At 42.2% G+C, this 20,754-nt stretch overlaps 1 protein-coding gene across 1 annotated transcript in view; it reads right to left on the bottom strand.

The window, feature by feature from the left end:
- Positions 1-20,754, bottom strand: part of ARID2 (AT-rich interaction domain 2) — a 166,616-nt gene that overhangs the window by 56,681 nt on the left and 89,181 nt on the right. Inside the window, exons 7-14 of the mRNA XM_034769978.1 lie at positions 17,566-17,632; positions 17,231-17,481; positions 15,957-16,053; positions 15,661-15,870; positions 15,097-15,261; positions 10,607-10,682; positions 1,156-1,290; positions 264-463 (exon numbers count right to left, since the gene is read on the bottom strand). Coding sequence (XP_034625869.1) covers positions 264-463; positions 1,156-1,290; positions 10,607-10,682; positions 15,097-15,261; positions 15,661-15,870; positions 15,957-16,053; positions 17,231-17,481; positions 17,566-17,632 — 1,201 coding nt within the window. The remainder of the gene's footprint in view (positions 1-263; positions 464-1,155; positions 1,291-10,606; positions 10,683-15,096; positions 15,262-15,660; positions 15,871-15,956; positions 16,054-17,230; positions 17,482-17,565; positions 17,633-20,754) is intronic.

The raw sequence follows: 20,754 nt of genomic DNA, 5'->3' as shown, positions 1-20,754 counted from the left end.
ATAGCATGTCCGGATTAGTAGTGGACATAAGAGTGGCTTGTCTGGTGACTTGCAAATTTAGGGCTTAGGCATCAAATGCTAGGCAGTATCTACCCAGATACTACTTAGCAACACTATCATCCAGCACTATAAAGCATTAAACAAAAAAATTAAATAACTAGTTTATCAAAACTTCTTTTCACTGAAGTTTACTTTGTTTTACAGTCGTTTCAGAAGCAACAAAAATGGATGCCATATAAAATATAATGTAAAAGATAAAGAACCTGCTGGTGAAGGAGACGGAGATACATCAGGAATAGAATCAACCCGGACGACAGGGGTAGCAGAAGTTGGTTGTTGCTGATAGTACATCTGAATGGGAAGTGGTATAGCTCTCCTTTTAACTCCTACTACATGTATATGTGCCTGCCCGTTGTTATTTGGATCCTCTACTCTCTTCACTGTGTGATTTGGAAAGACAGTTCTGCCAAACACAAACATACAGCTATATACATCACAAAAATTCAATCCTTTCACAGTATTATTTTTTTCTTTCTTTTCAATTTTTAGCACATCAACTCTGCTCTGTACACAGAGAGGACAAAGACAAACATATTTACAAAAACTAAGAAGTCAAATACTTCATTGTGTACCTAACTGCAAAATCTAGATCCTAGGATACTCATGTTAGTCAGTCAGGGTTACATATTCAACCTCTGCCAAAAAGAGAAGGAATGGGCATGGGAAGTCTCCATTCTATTTTTCAAACAGAAGAGTATTTTTCAATGTCTAATATTTTGTGACAGCATCTGTCCCTGTTTCTGCAGAGATGCAGCCTGTCATGTGTCTTCTCACCAGAGTAAAATGCTCAGATGCTTTTTTTAGAAGGCAGCCTCCGTGGGGACTGAGAGGTTCACCAGAATTAGCATTTCCAAGATCTTGGACAAGAGAAATGGAAATTGTAACCCCCAAAAGCTAAAGGTGGAAGAAATATATGGCCAAACACATACAGCAAGCTCTAACAAAGTCTTTAAAAAGAACAAAATAATTGCATTGAACTATCAAACTTTAAAACTTATTTGAGAGTAGGTATTTCCCTAAAGAAGTTTGAAGTTGCAGATTAGCATTAGGCATCCACAATCTCCTGTTTATTCTTCTATAGATTTTTCACCTTACCGAAGACATTTATAAAATCCAGTTGATGTTAGGATTCCACCTCGAGCTAATTTACTGCAGGTTGAGAGGTATTCAGAGTACATTTCTGCTCGAGAGACTGAGCAATCTGAATTCACCTCAAAATGTGCATTCAACCTAAAAATGGAGAAAGAAAAATAAATGATGAAACACGCTGCAACATGGACATTTCTTTTTAAAGGGCTGAAACACTACTCTCTGGCTGAATAAAGGTTTTTGGACAATCAATAACAATGCTATTAATTTAAAATATTGAAAAGAGCATTTTAATGCGCTCTCCTATCAAACACCTCCTCAATACAATGTAATTTTATCTTTCACAATGTAAACCTCAATGCCCAAAGTTAATACAAGGAAAAACACTAAGATAGATGGCAAAAACTGATCACATAACATCCTGTTGAGATTATTATTTACATGTATAATATGCAAGACTTAGAAACATATTCACAAACCAAAAACTTAGAGAAAATTTCAGATTAAAAATGTGTTTCAATGAAGTCCCCAGAACAACTTTATATATTCTCTACAAAATTCTACAACTTTTGAAGAAAAAAAACTATGTAAAACCCATAAATGTTACAATGACTGGAAATTAACAGCTCAGTTCCTCACTGCCATATAATCTTTAATCATCTGCTCACCCCCACCCAACTGTGTCTATCAGTTAAACAAATTATATATTTAAAAGCTTCAAACTATACCTTTTAAACTTTAGATCAAAAGTCAGATATAGTTTAGCATTGCATACTCATTCTCTATCAAAGGTTTCCATCAAAAATTTGCTGACCTGACAAGTCAAAATAAGTTTTTCAGACTGATCTGGTAATCTAGGGCCTGGTCTACACTACGACTTTAATTCGGATTTAACAGCGTTAAATTAAATTAACCCTGCACCCGTCCACACAACGAAGCCATTAAATTCAAAATAAAGGGCTCTTTAAATCGATTTCTGTACTCCACCCCGACGAGCGGAGTAGCGCGAAAATCGATTTTATCATTTCGAATTAGGGTTAGTGTGGCCGCAATTCGATGGTATTGGCCTCCGGGAGCTATCCCACAGTGCACCACTGTGACTGCTTTGGACAGCAATCTGAACTCGGATGCACTGGCCAGGTAGACAGGAAAAGCCCCGCGAACATTTGAATTTAATTTCCTGTTTGCCCAGCATGGAGAGCACAGGTGACCACAGATAGCTCATCAGCACAGGTAACCATGCAGGCCAATAATCGACAAAGAGCACCAGCATGGACCGTATGGGAGGTACTGGATCTGATCGCTATATGGGAAGAGGATTCAGTGCTAGGAGAACTTCGTTCAAAAAGACAAAATGCAAAACGTTTTGAAAAAATCTCCAAGGGCATGATGGAGAGAGGCCACAATAGGGACTCAGATCAGTGCCGCGTGAAAGTCAAGGAGCTCAGACAAGCCTATCAAAAAACAAAGGAGGCAAACGGTCGCTCCGGGTCAGAGCTGCGGACATGCCGCTTCTACGCCGAGCTGCATGCAGTTCTAGGGGGGGCCGCCACCACTACCCCACTTCTGACCGTGGATTCCGAGGCGGGGATAATCCCATCAGCTACACCTGAGGATTCTGCGGACGGGGAGGAGGACGAGGAGGAGGACGAGCTTGCAGAGAGCACCCAGCACTCCGTTCTCCCCAACAGCCAGGATTTTTTTCTCAGCCTGACTGAAGTACCCTCCCAACCCTGTATCCAAGACCACGACCCCATGGAAGGGACCTCAGGTGAGTTTACCTTTTAAAATATAAAACTTGTTTTAAAAGCAAGGGTTTTTAATGATTACTTTGCCCTGAGGACTTGGGATGCATTCGCAGCCAGTACAGCTACTGGAAAAGTCTGTTAACGTGTCTGGGGATGGAACGGAAATCCTCCAGGGACATTTCCATGAAGCTCTCCTGGAGGTACTCCAAAAGCCTTGCCACAAGGTTTCTGGGCAGTGCAACCTTATTCCGTCCTCCATGGTAAGACACTTGACCGCGCCACGCTTGCAGCAAGTAATCTGGTATCATTGCATGACAAAGCCTGGCAGCGTATGGTCCTGGCATTCAAGCAACATCCGTTCTTTATCTTGCTATGTAATCCTCAGGAGAGTGATATCACTCATGGTAACCTAGTTGAAATATGGGAATTTAATTAAGGGGACAGAGGTGGCCGTTCCTACTGGGCTGTTTGCTTGTGGCCGAAAAGAAATCCTTCCCTGCAGTTAGCCAAGCGCGGGGGGGGACTGGCCCAGAGCTTTTCGCGTTGGCTAGCAGGGATCTTCCCTGATACCAGCCACGCGGTGGGGGGAGGGATAAAGCGATCATCCAGAGATTTGGATGGGGGGGGGGTGGTTAGTTTGTTTTCTGCTGCTGAATGTTAACAGGAAAACCGCAGCACTCAACAGACTTTGCTTGGTATGTGGGAAAGGAAGGCGCAGAAGCCGAAAGACAATGGCTTACCATGGCCGCATGCAAGCCAAATTCTGTTGCCCGGACCTGCGTCTGTGATCTCTAGTAGCAAAGCCACAGGCACTCTATATTAAGAGACAAAATGCGACCTTGCAGAGAAATCACATGTGCTATGTAATGTGAATAGTGTTGGTCACCGTGAAAGAGTATAAGCATTGTTCTGCAAAATGTATCTTTTTAAAAAATTCTCTCCTTTTTTCCCCTCCCTCCAGCAGCTGCAAATTCTTCAAGCCTCCCTCCTCCGTCCCAAAGGCTATCACAGATAAGGCGTTGGAAAAAGAAGACGCGAGACGAGATGTTCGCAGAAATCATGGAATCCACCCACAGTGACAGAGCTCATCTGAATGAGTGGAAGGACACGGTTTCAAAGTATAGGAAAGAAGCCAGTGAACGTGAGGACAGGAGGGACCAACGTGAGGACAGGAGGGACCAACGTGAGGATAGGAGGGACGCTCGATATGAGAGGTGGTGGCAGGAAGATCAGAGGAGGCAGGATGCAATGCTGGGGCTGCTGCGTGAGCAAACAGACATGCTCCAGCGTCTGGTGGAGCTTCGGGAATGGCAGCAGGATAACAGAGTGCCGCTACAGCCCCTGTATAACCTCCCTCCCCTCTCACCATGTTCCATAGCCTCCTCACCCAGATGTGTAAGAACGCGGGGGGGGAGGATCTGTACACCTTCCCATTCCACCCCAGTGGACAGCCCAAGCAAAAGGCTGTCATTTTTTTAACCTTTTTTTAGTGGCCTTTTCCTTCCCGCCGATCCTCCTCCCAAACCCCACCCGGGTTCCCTCCCTCTTTTTATAATCTATTAATAAAGAATAAATGATTTTGAAACGACAGTGACTTTATTTGGTTTGAAAGCAAGCTGGGGGAAGGGGGAGGGTGGGTTCCTTATAGAGAATGAGTCAATAAAGGGGGCGGGTTTTCATGAAGGAAAAACGAACAGATATTTCACACTGTAGCCTGGCCAGTCATGAAACTGGTTTTCAAAGCTTCTATGATGCACAGCGCCTCCTGGTGTGCTCTTCTAATCGCCCTGGTGAATGGCTGCGCGTAATCAGCAGCCAGGCAATTTGCCTCAGCCTCCCACCCCGCCATAAAGGTCTCCCCCTTACTTTCACAGAGATTGTGGAGCACACAGCAAGCAGAAATAACAATGGGGAGACTGGTTTGGCGGAGGTCTGAGCGAGTCAGTAACGATAGCCAGCGACCTTTTAAACGGCCAAATGCACATTCTACCACCATTCTGCACTTGCTCAGCCTGTAGTTGAACAGCTCCTGACTCCTGTCCAGGCTGCCTGCGTATGGCTTCATGAGCCATGGCATTAAGGGGTAGGCTGGGTCCCCAAGAATAACTATTGGCATTTCAACATCCCCAATGGTTTTCTGGTCCGGAAAGTAAGTCCCTTGCTGCAGCCCTTTAAACAGAGTAGTGTTCCTGAAGACGCGAGCGTCATGAACCCTTCCCGGCCAGCCCACGTTGATGTTGGTGAAACGTCCCTTGTGATCCACACGTGCTTGCAGCACCATTGAAAAGTACCCCTTGCGGTTTATGTACTGGGTACCCTGGTGCTCCGGTGCCAAGATAGGGATACAGGTACCATCTATCGCCCCACCACAGTTAGGGAATCCCATTGCAGCAAAGCCGTCCACTATGACCTGCACATTTCCCAGAGTCACTACCTTTCATAGCAGCACCTCAGTGATTGCTTTGGCTACTTGCATCACAGCAGCCCCCACAGAAGATTTGCCCACTCCAAATTGATTCCCGACTGACCGGTAGCTGTCTGGCGTTGCAAGCTTCCACAGGGCTATCGCCACTCACTTCTCAACTGTGAGGGCTGCTCTCATCTTGGTATTCTGGCGTTTCAGGGCAGAGGACAGCAAGTCACAAAGTTCCATGAAAGTGCCCTTACGCATGCGAAAGTTCCGCAGCTACTGGGAATCATCCCACACCGGCAACACTATGCGGTCCCATCAGTCTGTGCTTGTTTCCCTTGCCCAGAATCGGCGTTCCATGGATAGAACCTGCCCCATTAACAACATGATCTCCAAAGCACCGGGGCCCGCAGTTTGACAGAATTCTGTGTCCGTGTCCATGTCCTCATTATGCTTGTCGCTGAGCTGCCGCCGCCGCTGCCTCCTTGCCTCGTTTTTCTGGTCCTGGCTCAGCATAAACTCCACGAGAACGCGCAAGGTGTTCACAATGTTCATGACTGCTGTCTTGAGCTGAGCGGGCTCCATGCTTGCCGTGGTATGGAGTCTGCAGTGTTCACCCAGGAAAAAAGGCGCGAAATGGTTGTCTGCCATCCGTTGCTTTCATGCAGGGAGGGAGGGAGGGGTGAGGCTGTACCCAGAACTACCTCCGACCAAGTTTTTTGTCCCATCAGGCACTGGGATCTCAACCCAGAATTCCAATGGGCAGGGGAGACTGTGGGAACTATGGGATAGCTATGGGATAGCTACCCACAGTGCAACGCTCCAGAAATCGATGCTAGCCCTGGAACATGGACACACACCGCCGAATTAATGTGCTTAGTGTGGCCGCATACATTCGACTTTATACAATCTGTTTCCCAAATTCAAATTATATAAATTCGGATTAATCCCGTAGTGTAGACATACCCTAAATGTACTGCAATACAAAGGAAAAATCAGAGATATAGTAACAACCTTATCCTCAGCTACCAGGATCATAAGAGACTAGGAGTGCTACAGAGGCAGAACATTCATCCCTGGAGGCAAGCAGGGTGAAGGCCTCATGTTGTCATCGAACAACCGGCTCTGGCCAATGCTCCAGGCAACATCAATAAATTCCCAGGGACCGAAGCAATGTGTGGTTCCTGAAGGACCTCCACAAAAGCACAGCCAACCAAAAAAAAGGATATTTTCCTTAACTGGTAATTTTTATTTCTTTGAGATCCTCTATGCCATCCCAGAAAGTTGGAAAATAGTTCCTTTCTGACAGCAAATGGAGACAGCAACAACTGTCTACAGCGGGGGCGGGCAAACTTTTTGGCCTGAGGGCTGCATCAGGTTTCAGAAATTGTATGGAGGGCCGGTTAGGGGAGGCTGTGCCTCCCCAAACAGCCGGGCATGGCCCAGCCCCCTCCCCCCGCTTCTCGCCCCCTGACACCTCCCCCCAGGACTCCTGCCCCATCCACCCCCCCCGTTCCCTGGTGGCCCCCCTATGCACCCCCTGCCACTCCTTGTTCCCTGACTGCCCCCGGAACCTTCACCTTTGACTTCCCGCCACCGCACCATCCAATCCCCCCTCCTTCCAGATTGCCCCCCAGGATCCCTGCCCCCATTCAACCCCCCTGTTCCCTGCCCTCTGACCGCCCCGACCCCATCCACACCCCGAACTCCCTTGCCCTCTATCCAACCCCCCTGCTCCCTGCCCCCTTACCGCGCTGCCTGGAGCACCGACGGCTGGTGGCATGACAGCCGCGCTGCCTGGCTGAAGCCAGCCACTCCACAGCGCAGCACAGAGTACCGGATCAGGCCAGGCTCTGCACTGCGCTGCCCGGATACCCAGAGCATTGCGCTGGCGGCGCGGTGCGCTGAGGCTGTGGGGGAAGGGGGACAGCAGGGGAGGAGCCGGGGACTAGCCTCCCGGGCCAGGAGCTCAGGGGCCGGGCAGGAGGGTCCCACGGGCCGGTTGTGGCCCGCGGGCAGTAGTTTGCCCACCTCTGGTCTACAGAATACCAAAATAACTTCATTGCCATGCAGGATCAAAGAGTAACAATATATTTTTTAAACTGTCAGCAGTACAATCTATATCACCTATACGATTTGAAAAAACACACCGTGTTCTCTATTGTTTAGCATCACCTAAAAGTACTATAATCAGAATGTAACTGGAAATTCTAAAGAGAAAGAAAGCAGATGAGATAATTTAGTGTTGTCTTCTTTCATAGCCAATACAACCAGTGTTCCCTCTAATTTTTCCCACCCATGTGCGGAATGAATTTTGTTATGTGCACCAATATGGAACTGATGTGTGACAAAATTCATGTGATGGGGGTGGGGCCGAGGGGTTCGGAGTGTGGGAGGGGGTCCAGGGGGTTGGGGTGTAGGGGCTCCAGCTGGAAGTGCGGGCTCTGGGGTGGGGCCGGGGTGAGGGGTTTTGGATGCAGGGCGGTGCTTGGGGAGGGGGGAGAGAGAGAGACAGAGAGAGAGAGGTATCCCCCCAGCTCTCTCCCCCTGCAGAAGCAGCACCTGGGCTGTGGGGGAGAGGCACCTCTCCCCGCCTCAGAAGCTCTGGGTTTGGGGCTGCAGGATAGGTGCCCCTCTCCCGGCAGGTCCGTGACTGGGCTGCGCTGCCTTGGTTGCACCTGGGGCAGCACCGCCCCAGCAGGTCTGGGCACCCCGTCTGTGACTGGCTCCGGTCCGCTCCACCCACGCCGCAGCAGAGTTGGGACCAAGGAAGGGGTGCTCCGCATCCCAGTTGCAGCAGGTTGGAGGCCAGACTAGGTGAGGGGCTGGGGGAGGGGTGCCCCTCCCCTGGCAGGTCCCTGGGTGGGTTCCTTGAATGCCTGCGTGGTGCTAAATAGGCTGCTGTGTGGCTGCACAGCTTACAGGGAACTTAGAATACAATACCAGTAAACATGATGCCATTTTTTTTTTGCCAAACTTTTACTATAGTTACAAAAATTGAATCCACATTCTGTGTAATAATGCATAGGTATTATGAAAAAAAATCAATATTCCTGCTTTCTCTAACCAGATTGTCATTAAAAACAGTGTCAGCCTCCCATGACACACACCAGTATCACTGTGACCAATGAATGTCAGAGAAGGTGTTGTCTATCTCATAATCTTGATTGGGAGTTGGTGATTAGACCATGATGTGCACTTACCTTGCAGGGGATCCTTCTTCCGGCCCAGCTGACTTATAATATTAGGGATATTAGTTTTAATACATTGCCCCTCTTTCGCATGTCCTTCCGCTGCTTCCAAGAGATAGTAATATTTCTAAATTCTTCCATTATGACTTACTCCCTTGCAACTTCTCTCAGTAAGGGACAGTGACAAAAACTTACTAAGAGATTTTACAAGGGTAAAAACCCCTCAATGTTAGCTTTCATGCAAACACAGTTGAAAGAGACTATTTCCCATTCTTCAACTCCAAGAAAAACATTGGAAAAAATACCATGGTTAGTATTATATTTTAGGCTTGTGTACAGAGCCACCTGTTGTTTTATATCTTGTTGCTTCATTTCCATTTAGAATTCAGAAAAAGAAAAATAACTATAGAGTACCCAGCACTTTGTTGCCTAACACAGAATCAGACAAAAAATAACCACTACAGATCCTTCTGACATTGTGTTGTATGATTTGTTTAATTACATTTTGTCATCAGATGGTGTTACACAACTGCAGCATAGAACAGTGATTCTGTTGCCTTTTTCAACTCCTTCCACTAAAATATTGTTTTTCTTGTTCCCCAAATCCTGGCTACTACTGAATAAGAGGTGGCAACTGCGGAATCTTTCTCTGATTTAACTGCCCATTCCTGCCTGCTTGAATGCAAGAGAAACTATTCTGCATCATTCCTTTTTGGTTTTGGGGGCCAGAAAGATTTCAGTGGCTCCTTTTCTACCTCTCCTAGGATTCGGGGTTGGCAGAACGGCAGCATGGGAAGCAGGGGAGACAGTCTGATTGCTCACTGTCCCCTGTATTATTACTTCACACCTCAGATATCAGTGGGACTGCTCTACTGTCTAATTCCCAGGCAGAAAGAGCAGGGCCACCCAGAGGATTCAGGGGGCATGGGGCAAAGCAATTTCGGGGGCCCTTTCTATAAAAAAAAGTTGCAATACTATAGAATACTATATTCTTGTGGGGGCCCCTGTGGGGCCCAGGGCCTGGGGCAAATTGCCCCACTTGCCCCCGCCCCCTCCCACACTTTGGGTGGCCCTGAGAAGGAGTATAGTATAAATATGACCTGTAGAATTCATCACTGTATACAATGGGCTTCTGAAGAAGCATGTTTGAGAGGAGGAATACGCAGATTCCACTTATTTTGGATTATGAAGATTTCAAATATTAGCTGCTATTTTCTAGCTAAAAACTTCTATCTGAGGATTTCTATATTAACTATATCACAGTAGTATCTAAGCTCAGAGTCTCATCATATGTTAGCGTCAACTAGCAATAACTTTATTAATGGTGCCTCACACAGAGTACAATATAACTGTCTAACTACAAGCAGGAGCACAGGAGGCAACTCAGTTGACAAGCTAGGATCTGCAACAGAACTACTCCTGTGCAGCCAAAATCTTTGCTTAAGCTATAAGTGAAATGACAGACTTTCAGTGTAGAACCACTCTGCTTCTTGTAAAATGCTCCCCACTTCACTGTAAAGACGTGTGTGTAGATGAATATTTGAATCAATTCAATAACTAACTCCATATCATTTTTGTGAGGGATGCGGGGAGTGTTGGAAGTAGAAGAGTTTCAGGAACTGATCAACCCAAAGACTTCGAATTTGAGTAGACGCATGTATAGGTCAACACCAGTTTGTGGAATCACCCTAGCCCTACTTGAGAGCTATGAGTTGGGTATCAATTCTCTAGAATATTGGATGTACAAACATACGTTATAACTAGTAAAAATATTAAAGCAAGTATGGGGTGGGGAAGGGTCGGAGGAAAAAAGGTCTTTCATCTTCCCTGGTTTGCTTGAGCCTCCCATTGATGAAATCACTGCCTTCCAGAAATCTAGTTTCAAAATTTGAGAAACACATTCTTGTATAGCTACAGTAGTACAAGATTAAAATACTGTTTAGTTAGATAATGCTGCTTTACAGTTTTACAGCAAGATTAGATTTGTAATTAAATTACATTCTAAGAAAGAGAAAACAACTAGTTTGAAGTATCATGTCAAGAGGCTAACATTTTGTGTTGTTTTTCTTCTTTCTCAAGAAAGTATTTGAATGGAACTGTATACTTACCACTGACATGCAAATTTCTCACTATCTATTTCCACTATTCCTGGTGGTGGAGCAATATGCTGTGCTGCTCTTGATGCTGTGGAAAAGGAAATAAAAAGATACATTTGCTGACATGTAATGATGATTCTTCCTATAAAATTGAGCATCTCAGGCAACACAAAGGATCATCGGAAGTTCAGTAGTTTCAAATTTGATTTGAAATTTGTTTTGTACTTTTGCAAGATCTCTCCTCTCACTCTTCCCCAAAGTAACAAGAGGGGTAGCCGTGTTAGTCTGAATCTGTAAAAAGCAACAGAGGGGCCTGTGGCACCTTTAAGACTAACAGAAGTATTGGAGCATAAGCTTTCGTGGGTGAATGCCCACATTCACCCACGAAAGCGTATGCTCCAATACTTCTGTTAGTCTTAAAGGTGCCACAGGACCCTCTGTTGCTCTTCCTCCAAAGAAGTTCATTTTGACAAAATTAAATGCAAGGATTAATTAATTATTTACATCTACAGAGAGATTCCTAGACACAAAGTATAACTACATATATTTAAAGAACGCCCCACATCCATGTCTTAAAAGGCAATAGTTTTATTTACTGAATGATCAGATTTGCTTTAAATCAACTCTGTTTAAATGCATGCCAAGTTGTTTCAAAGATGTAATGAGATGTGTGTGAGGACACATCTCCGGCAAGGTTTTTAGCCACTAGTGTAATTGTATTAGTGCAAACCGCTAGTCTAAATGTATTGCACTAGTATAAACCATGACTTGTATTAGCACACCTGGTTTGAAACTGGTTTTATGCCAGAATGGAATGGAGTAACTGGAACCACAAGAGCCATGGGCAGTAAGAAGGAATTGAGAAACAAGTTGGTCCACTTCACCCTCCTTCCCCAGAAGGAGGAGATGTCACCAGGTGCAGACCCATTGACACTGATGGCCAAATGCTTCTGATCTCAAGTTCATGAGGCACATGAGCACCAACATACAGACACATACATATAGACAATCACGCAAAGAAGAAATATTGCTTTTTCTCAAGCTTGGCTGACCCCTCTGTCTTAGCTCCTCAATTCTTCCTGCCTACACAAATATTCTAGCCACTTATATCCCAGGTTGGAACTAATCAGAACCAACTTGAGTTGACCTTACAGTAATAAAAAATGACTGCATCTTTATGCAAGATTCAAGCATTTGACATCAAGATGCTTCGACAGAATAGCAGTGCACTCTTGTCCAAGGGTGTTAAATCCTGCCTTAATTCTCTTTATAAAAAATGAATTACACTTTCAAATAAGAGAGCTATCCCTGGTGATCCATGCCATCAGCATCTCTGTGCTGAACTACTGCAATGATTTGACCACAAAGGCCACACAGAAGCTGCAACTACTGCAAGATGCAGTAGCCTGCCTATGAGGCCCGTTCACAGGCAGTCTTGTAAACCTGTGTTACACTGGTGATCGATGACCTGCAATAGGTCTCCACAGAGTTTTATATCTGCTTCAAGGTCGTGGCACTAATCTTTAAAGACCTTGACATGCTAGGACCTAGCTACCGTAAGTCTCTATCTTCCTGTCTAGCACTCTCATTTATGATTAGTAGGAATCATGTAGCTGATGTAAACAATCAGGGACGTGTCATTCTCAATGGTGGTCCCTTGGCTGTAGAATTCCCTATCATTATTCAGAATACTGAGATGGACTGGGAACAAATAAGGTTTTCCCAACTACTCTCCCTTAATCTATTTTTCAGTTTGTGTGTGTCCATAACTCACCATGTGCACAAGCACTTCTTTGCCTAAGGAAAATGCTAAAACATGCTCAGGGCATCATTTTCAAAATGGTAGTAAGTTTAGTATTTCTGAACTAATTTTTTTCCAAATATTAAAATCACATTCCTCATTGAGGATATGTTTGAACTTTTAAATAAAAATGCTTTTGAGTTTTCTGAACACATAGAAGTCTCAGTTGTTCTTTAAAGTAGGCAAGCAACTTGCAACCACTTAACTTAAGCAGTGGGTCCAATTTTATTTTAACTTAAAAACAAAACAAACGCCTTCAAGAGCAGACCAAGCTTGGAAAGTTTTCACCAATGGGAAAACTTTTGAAAAAGTTACAAATCGTGGGAAAAGTGGACTACAGAATGAAATATAAAATAACTACTAATGCTGCCTTAGGACACGTTTGTGTGTAACACAAATACTAAGATTTTAGTTTGTAGTAGGAAATTATTATTTTGTAGAATGAAAATGTAACTGATACTGGGATATAATTACCTCATCCTTCAATGCTTTCCACATTAATTTAACTCTTTCAACCCAAACCGCTAGGCCACCTGTTTTAGTATCATACAGGTATTTCAGTATAGTTCTATTAGAGTCAAACATGTTCCATTAAAATAAAAAAGCAGTAACTAAAAAGTAAAGTTGTACATGAATGCTTACACTACCTTACATGGTTAAAAGCTCATGTAGACATGTTGCACTAATATCAAGTGGGGGCATTCCCTAATACAATTTATTCCAGTAACTTGCTTTACAGAGGTGCAGCACATCTATATATGGAGTTTGCGCCTGTGTAACTACACCAAAGTAGTCATATCAAAGCAAAATACTCTAACGTGGGCAAGGCCTTCAATCGGCTAGCAAAAAGTCTGTCAAGATTTCATGGCTCATACTTTTCTGGAGTCAAGTCACTTTGAACTGCAATGTTTTATAAAAATAGTTTTGAGAAGAAGAATCTGATTAACTGAGAAAGGTTCTGGATGAGTGGGTAATCCAACAAATCACATTGTCTATTAAGTCCAAGAGGGAAAGGGAAAAATACTAGGGAAAAAACTTAAATTTATGTTTAGTCATAGAAATGAAACTGAAGTATTAGAGTCTTTGAATCTGACCCTGACTTGAATGGGAGTTGCAGCTCACCAATATGTCTCAGGTTTACACCTTTTAGGAGCTTCCGGGAACCACGCAAAGGCAGTATGGGCCTTTAAAAAGTCTGGGGTACTTTAAGTATTGAGGGGGAAAAACGGAGTGGTGCTGGTGGGATTGGATTTTTTTGGCAGAGGAGGGAGGGAGTTTTTAAATTTGAACGTTTTTTTAAAAAATATTTTTTTTTTAAAAGCAGTAACATATGGCAAGATGTGTAGTTATTTCAGATAGCTACCCTTTTCAAATGGCTGAAAGCACCTGATTCCTGGGTCTCCAGTTTGAGCCAAATCCTGCAGGTTTTACTTTCAATGAAGTTATGGGAGTGAGGGAAGGAGGACTAGGACCAGCAAGTACATGCTTGATTGTATTATCAGTTGTTTAATTAATGAGAGTGACATTTATATTTGGATTGGATGAGTCACCATAGATGCCATGATCCAACAATGCTCATAACTTTCTTGATATGCAATGTATACTTGTGAAAAGCACTGAAGTAGATATCTTTCTCCTATACTTGCTGTTAGAGGAATCACATAGGTCAGCAGAATGTAATTTTGTATGTGAATTTAACAAGAAAAGTTCTGGTTAAAAACCTTGTGTGTGCACGTCAAAAGATACCAGATATCTAGAGTGAAATTTTGACCCTACGAAAGTCAAAGAGTGCTTTATCATTTATTTCAGTGGGGCAAGGATTTCACTCTGAAAATAGATTTTCTACAGCTAAACAATCACTTTATGCATCCGAAGAAGTGAGGTTTTTACTCACGAAAGCTTATGCCCAAATAAATCTGTTAGTCTTTAAGGTACCACCAGACTCCTTGTTGTTTTTGTAGATACAGACTAACACGGCTACCCCCTGATACTTAACAATATCAAGTACATTCAGAGATTATAATGACCTCAACAAAGAATTAAACTTTCCTTTAAGCTTTAATTGTAGGTGTTAAATTTTGGCTCACATCACAAATGAAATGTTTAGTGGCTTCAATGTAGTCAATGGGAATTTTTTTTTAATCTTCATTTCCATGATTCCATTAGATTCTGTAGCCCATTCTCCTAGAATTTGACCCTAACACTAACTGAGAACATATTTTACATACTGCCATGTACTTACTATTCACACAGAATATAACACAAAATGGACTAGCTACCCCTCAAAGTTGTAGATATTTTGTTGACATGCAAATGAACAGGTTAATTTTAAATAAAAATGTGTAACATTTTCATTGTGTACATTTTCAAGATTGACAGCGTTGAAAAATGTTAAGATTCTTTCCATCTTACTTCAGAGTGTTTTCATGTAATGACCAATATTGTTCCAAATATTTATTCAATTAGAAAAATAAAACAAAGATTAACTTAACATCCATTTTTCCAGCAACCATACTAAAAATATGCATGTCTGATCTGACATATTGAAGCACAAGTAAATCATTAAATTACGCACAGCTATATAGCTATACATATGCACACAATTACATAGCTACAGATAGAAAGACAGATGGACAGTCACATATGCTATAAAGAATGTTCTACAGAAATACAAAAGATGTTCTCCTATAATAGCACTAACCTGGGACAGCTGTTGCATGGGCCTGTGAGGAAACATGCTCCACCGCCTGTGGCCTGATTTCAGATACTTGATGGTTGGAGCTTTGATGTTCAATGAGTTTTACTGCAGTAAGTGCATCAGGTCCAAACATCTGGATGTCCATAGAAACCAGACATACTAATGTATCTAAAACATTAAATGCAAAACCAATAACGATATTACAACAAAACAAATATGAGTGTTTGGTATTGAACACACTGATTTGAATTAAACTGACACTTGCTGAAAGAAAAGCAAATCCTCACACATTTCTGTGGATTTCTACATTATATTTTTCATGGCATATAAAGCCAATATATAATTCAAAATCCTGACCTGCTTTGGTGTCTATTTTCATTAGTTCTCTGAGAAAACAAAAATTCAGTTATGTAAATATACGGCAACAATATGCACATAATATATAAACACACACATTCTCTAAACTCTGACAAAGTAAAATTTCTGAATCCCTGAATGTGACAACGTGCCAATTCTTTTTCCTCAACAAATAAACTAATACGATATTTTGTTCTGCTTCTTCCTCACCTATGCTCTTGTCTACTTTAGCAATCTTTGTGCAGGCCACTTCTCCCATTTCTGTGAGCATGTATAGAACTTCGAGTGCTGAGATTACAAGCAGCACATCTGGTAAAGTGAGATGACATATTATTTCTTTGTAGGATTCTTGATCCACATATTCACAAATTAATACACCATTATCTTCAGCTTTACAAAGATTCCCCAAGATTTCCATGCCTGAAAAACAAATATAGAATAGTATTAAACAGCCAAAAATCATTCTCTTACTATTTACAAAAAAAATCAGAAATCTAAGACCTTACCTCTCATTTTTAAGAATCTATCCCTTGCCATTAGGCATTTTGTAACAGTGTGAAACATTAGATGAGTAGTTTTGAAATCAACAGGGTCCAACAGAAGCTGAGAGAAGGGAAAAAACATATTTTAAGCTGCAGTCCACGTTGTACGTATAGTCATAATACTTACAGTTCTTAAATTTGCATACCAAATTCAATGCTCAAAAGTCTTTATATGTTGGAATATGTTGTCACTTCTGTGAGCATGTAAGACTCTGCTTTAAATGCCTAGAGTTCTTAATTATTATTTTTAAAATTGCATTAACCCTTTTCTCTTCTGAAGTATTTGGGAAGAGACTCTGGATTTCTCTTTTTTCTTTGAGTCTTTATAGTAAGGAAAATAACTGTATTCCTAGGCTGTCATCAGGATGGATATGAATGTTTTCCTAAACCCTATGAAACAGTAGCAGTGATTAGGGGTGAATTCCTCCCTATGGCTTTCACCATCCTTTGTCCTGTTTGTACAGCACCTAGCACCTAACACGATGAGGTCCTAGTCCATGACTTGGGTCCCTAGGCACTATGGTAAATACTACAACTACCACCACCACCACCAGTGCTCTCTCAAAGGCCCTTCCACACTGAAAACACCATCCTAGTCAGATTTCTATCAGTAGCTGAGCACTACAGTATCTCCTTCCCTGCTATTTACTCATTCCAGGATTTCAATATATACACAATATCCAACTTTATATTTATCGGTGGTGTATAATGCCATAAAATGGATTGAGTTGGCCTGTTACTGTTTCTTCTTACATCTAAATAACTTTGAAAAGAAAGTCTCCCTCACTGATGATATATCCATGTGTATGTGACCTTCCCAAATTCCCCCGGTTTTCTCATACTCATTATTATAAACAGTGTATTGATACCTATTAACTGGTGACACGAGAATTCTTGTATTATCATAGTGGAATTATGATTTATAACCCATATGAATATTTTTCATTTTTAAAGTAATTCCCCGATGCCATGGAATTTCAATTGAAAATCAGAGATGATTTGAAGGATCCCATGCCCCTCACACAACTGTATTCCCTCACATGACTGTGCTTAGACAAATTGGAGGCCCCACTCTATATCTGATTCCTAGCCTTGTGCATTCTGTTGTAATCTAATATTTGCAAATTCAAAGCACTTATTCACTACTACTTCAAATAAACACAAGAAAAATAATTAAATTTAAGACATCAGTCAAGCTACTTAATACTAAAGTAGCACCTTCTCCAAAGTATATTTACCTCTGCTGCAATATTTCCTAGTGTGTCAAGCCCCAATTGTCGTAGAGAAATAAAATGACTATGAGCAGAGAGTAGCAGGAACCGAAGACAGGTACGATTAGCTGCCAAAAGTTTAACATTTCCCTCCTCAAAGGAAAGATTTCGCAATATCACTGCAATCTGAAGTACCCGCTGCCCTTCAATATCATTAATGCCCAACTTGCGAGGTGGATGAAATAAGGATTCCCATATCCATTCTTCTGATGGAACATCTACAAAAGAAAAACATCAACTTTAGCTATTCCTTTTCTATATTTACCAGAATTTATCTAATCAGTTTATTCAAGACATCTCACCTTGAGATTTGTTTCTGTCAGAAATGAGGTCACGTACTTCATTATCCTCGACAATATCCTTCCAAAACTGAGAACAGAATAAAAAGTAAAACTGAATTTCTGAAGTGTGATGTTTCCTTTACAGATACATTTGTTTTCTCTTCCGCCTCTTTAAAATATTCACAAATGGATAAGGATGTGTTTATCACTATTCCATCCCTTGAAAAAAATCCTCTTCTCATTCATGTCAGCTACTAGAGATCATCTTTAAGATGCAGTATCTAAATAATGGTACATTCTTCACTCCAGAGCTGAAACCTACGATGTTCAATATATTACAGCTGCTTTAAAGAAGTCTTTCTGCCACCCTTCCAAGACACCAAAGGTACTCCATCCACAATCAACCAATAGGATCTGAGACCTATTCCTATTCCACCACAAGGAATTCAAAGTACTTTACAAATTAAGGGCCTGATCTGCAAACCTTTACTGTGTGGCTAGTCTGACTACAGTCAAGATTAATCATATGATCAAGGATATGCAGGATCAAGCTCATAAGCTGATAAAATATATATGGATCACTTAATTCACTACTAAAATACAGCTGTCTCTTATGTGAAATGCAACAGCTCTATCATCAGAAAGTAAAACCCAGGAAACAATTTAGGACAAGAAATGAAGTAAAACCTCTAGGAGAATGATACTTCTATTGCAATCATCACTTTGAGCTAGAGGAGGCCCTTTTTAAGAAGGAGCTTGAGACACTCAAGGAAGAGGGGTTTTGTCATGTTTAAACGATGTGTGCAAAACCAGATTGCCTTCAATTTCACTTGTCAATGCAATATACCCTTTTTGATGTTACTCTATTGGAAAGTGAAGAGGGTAAACATGCAAATTTCGCTAGTGATAACAAAAGGAAGATGATCTTAGAATCATGAACGAGACATACTCCTTTAATTTCTCTAGTGTTTGTATTTTTAAAACACGGAAGAGGTGGTGAATCCTCAAATGCAAATCCTCAACCTTAATTTTAAAGTCTTTGGAAAGGCCCAGAGAACTAAGCCAATTAGGAATGTAGGGTTACTGCTGTTGCCAGTGCTCTTGCAGTGATACCAAAATCATAAGATGCTCTCACAATGCCATGGCATTAGTTAGACTGACTGTCAAACAATATGCTCTTGGTCTCTTTAAAATATTCAGGCTAAAAGTCCAAAAGGAAGCACTCTCAGATTTAAAAAAATGTATCTATCTAATACGGTTGGGTAATTTGAAGTTATAGAACAGTAGACTTTCTTCTCAGAGGTAAGTCATCCTGGACTCTCTCATGAGGTATAGAACATGAGGACTTGGCATGTTCTCTCTGCAGAAGCTGAAATCCATGTCATCTTGGCATAGGCTTATTAAAAAATATTAAAACTCTAGCACTTGTACAATTGATGAGCTTTTTTAAAATTATTTTTAACCACAGTAGGTACTGAAGTTGAGGTAAAATATCAATACATTGCAGGAGCAAGACAGCCATAAGTAATGGGCAGTGCAATCTTAGCCTTTTGACAAGGGTATCAAATAACATTGGCATTTTCTCTTGAAACAATGTCATTTTCAAATCCAACTTCTTCACCAATTAGCCCCATGTCCTGAAACTGCTAAAAATCATTTGGTGGTGACACAGAAGGCATCATAACACTGTCATCAGGGGGGCAATGATGAAGGACCAGTTCATCCCCACATTCCTCTTTATAGTATGTGTCTAATAAATCCCCCCATGCTGGCTAGAGGAGATTTTAAACACTCCATGGAAAGATCAGAGCTGACTCCTGAGGTCATTTAGGTGAAGGACAATTGGCAGTATCTCTCTCTGATGACTTCTTTAACAATGTTGCTACTATATAAAGGGCTTGTATCACTTCATACCAGGGTACAGGTAAAGCCAAAGATAAAGGCTCCTAGCGCTCTCAGAATAAGGAGAACAGTTGAAGTACATAGCCTGAAAGAGATCTGTCTGATTCTAAAAACCACAGAACGAGGATGAAATTCACCTCAGTTGGGACCTGAGCCAACCTTAAAGATGTTACTTCAGAACCAAAGAAACATCTCTCTTAGATAAAGAAGGCTAGCGACAGACAACTCTGGCTGTCAGGTCTAAAGAAACACTATTCTCCAGAACAGACTAATACAGGAGTGCCCTCTCAGAAGCTCAAGTGAGAGAACCACAAAGGCATCAAGAGTCAAGGTTTCACCTGGACAGCCTATAAGAGCTGAGGCATCTGTTGTCAGAACAGCGGTATTAGGCATTCAAATTTCACAACTTAGAATAATAGAATCATAGAAGATTAGGGTTGGAAGAGACCTCAGGAGGTCATCTAGTTCAACCCCTTGCTCACAGCAGGACCAATCCCAATTAAATCATCCCAGCCAAGGCTTTGTCAAACCGGACCTTAAAAAGCTTTAAGGATGCAGATTCCACCACCTCACTAGGTAACCCATTCCAGTGATTCATCACTCTCCTTGTGAAATAATTTTTCCTAATATCCAATCTAGACCTCCCCCAGTGCAACTTGAGACCATTGCTCCTTGTTCTATCATCTGCCACCACTGAGAACAGCCTAGCTCCATCCTCTTTGGAACCCCCCCTTCAGGTAGTTGAAGGCTGCTATCAAATCCCTCCTCATTCTTCTCTTCTGCAGACTACATAAGCTCAGTTCCCTCAGTCTCTCTTCATAAGTTATGTGCCCCAGACCCCTAATCATTTTTGTTGCCCTCCACTGGACTCTTTCCAATTTGTCCACATTCCTTCTGTAGTGGAGGGCCCAAAATTGTATGCAATACTCCAGATGTGGCCTCACCAATGCCAAATAGAGCGGAATAATCACTTCCCTCAATCTGCTGGCAATGCTCCTACTAATGCAGCCCAATATGCCGTTAGCCTTCTTGGCAACAAGGGCACACTGTTGACTCATATCCAGCTTCTCGTCCACTGTAATCCCCAATGTAAACTTCTGACTTTCATATCCAAGGACTCATTCAACTCTGACTCTTAGCTGGATCAATAAACTTCCAATGTTCATAGCTCACACTGTTCTCAAAGGAAAGATGTCAGTACCTCAATATCAACCAGTTCCACCCATGCCAAGTCTCTGGCTCTAGGAATGCTTGGAACTGAGCAATTTGCAAGACCTGATTTAAGAATCTTGGGTTTTGTCTAGATTA

Source organism: Trachemys scripta, chromosome 1 (genome assembly GCF_013100865.1).
Source record: "Trachemys scripta elegans isolate TJP31775 chromosome 1, CAS_Tse_1.0, whole genome shotgun sequence".
NCBI lineage: Eukaryota > Metazoa > Chordata > Testudines > Emydidae > Trachemys > Trachemys scripta.
Note: the sequence above shows the minus strand (reverse complement) of the source record. Positions and strands in the feature narration are given on the sequence as shown.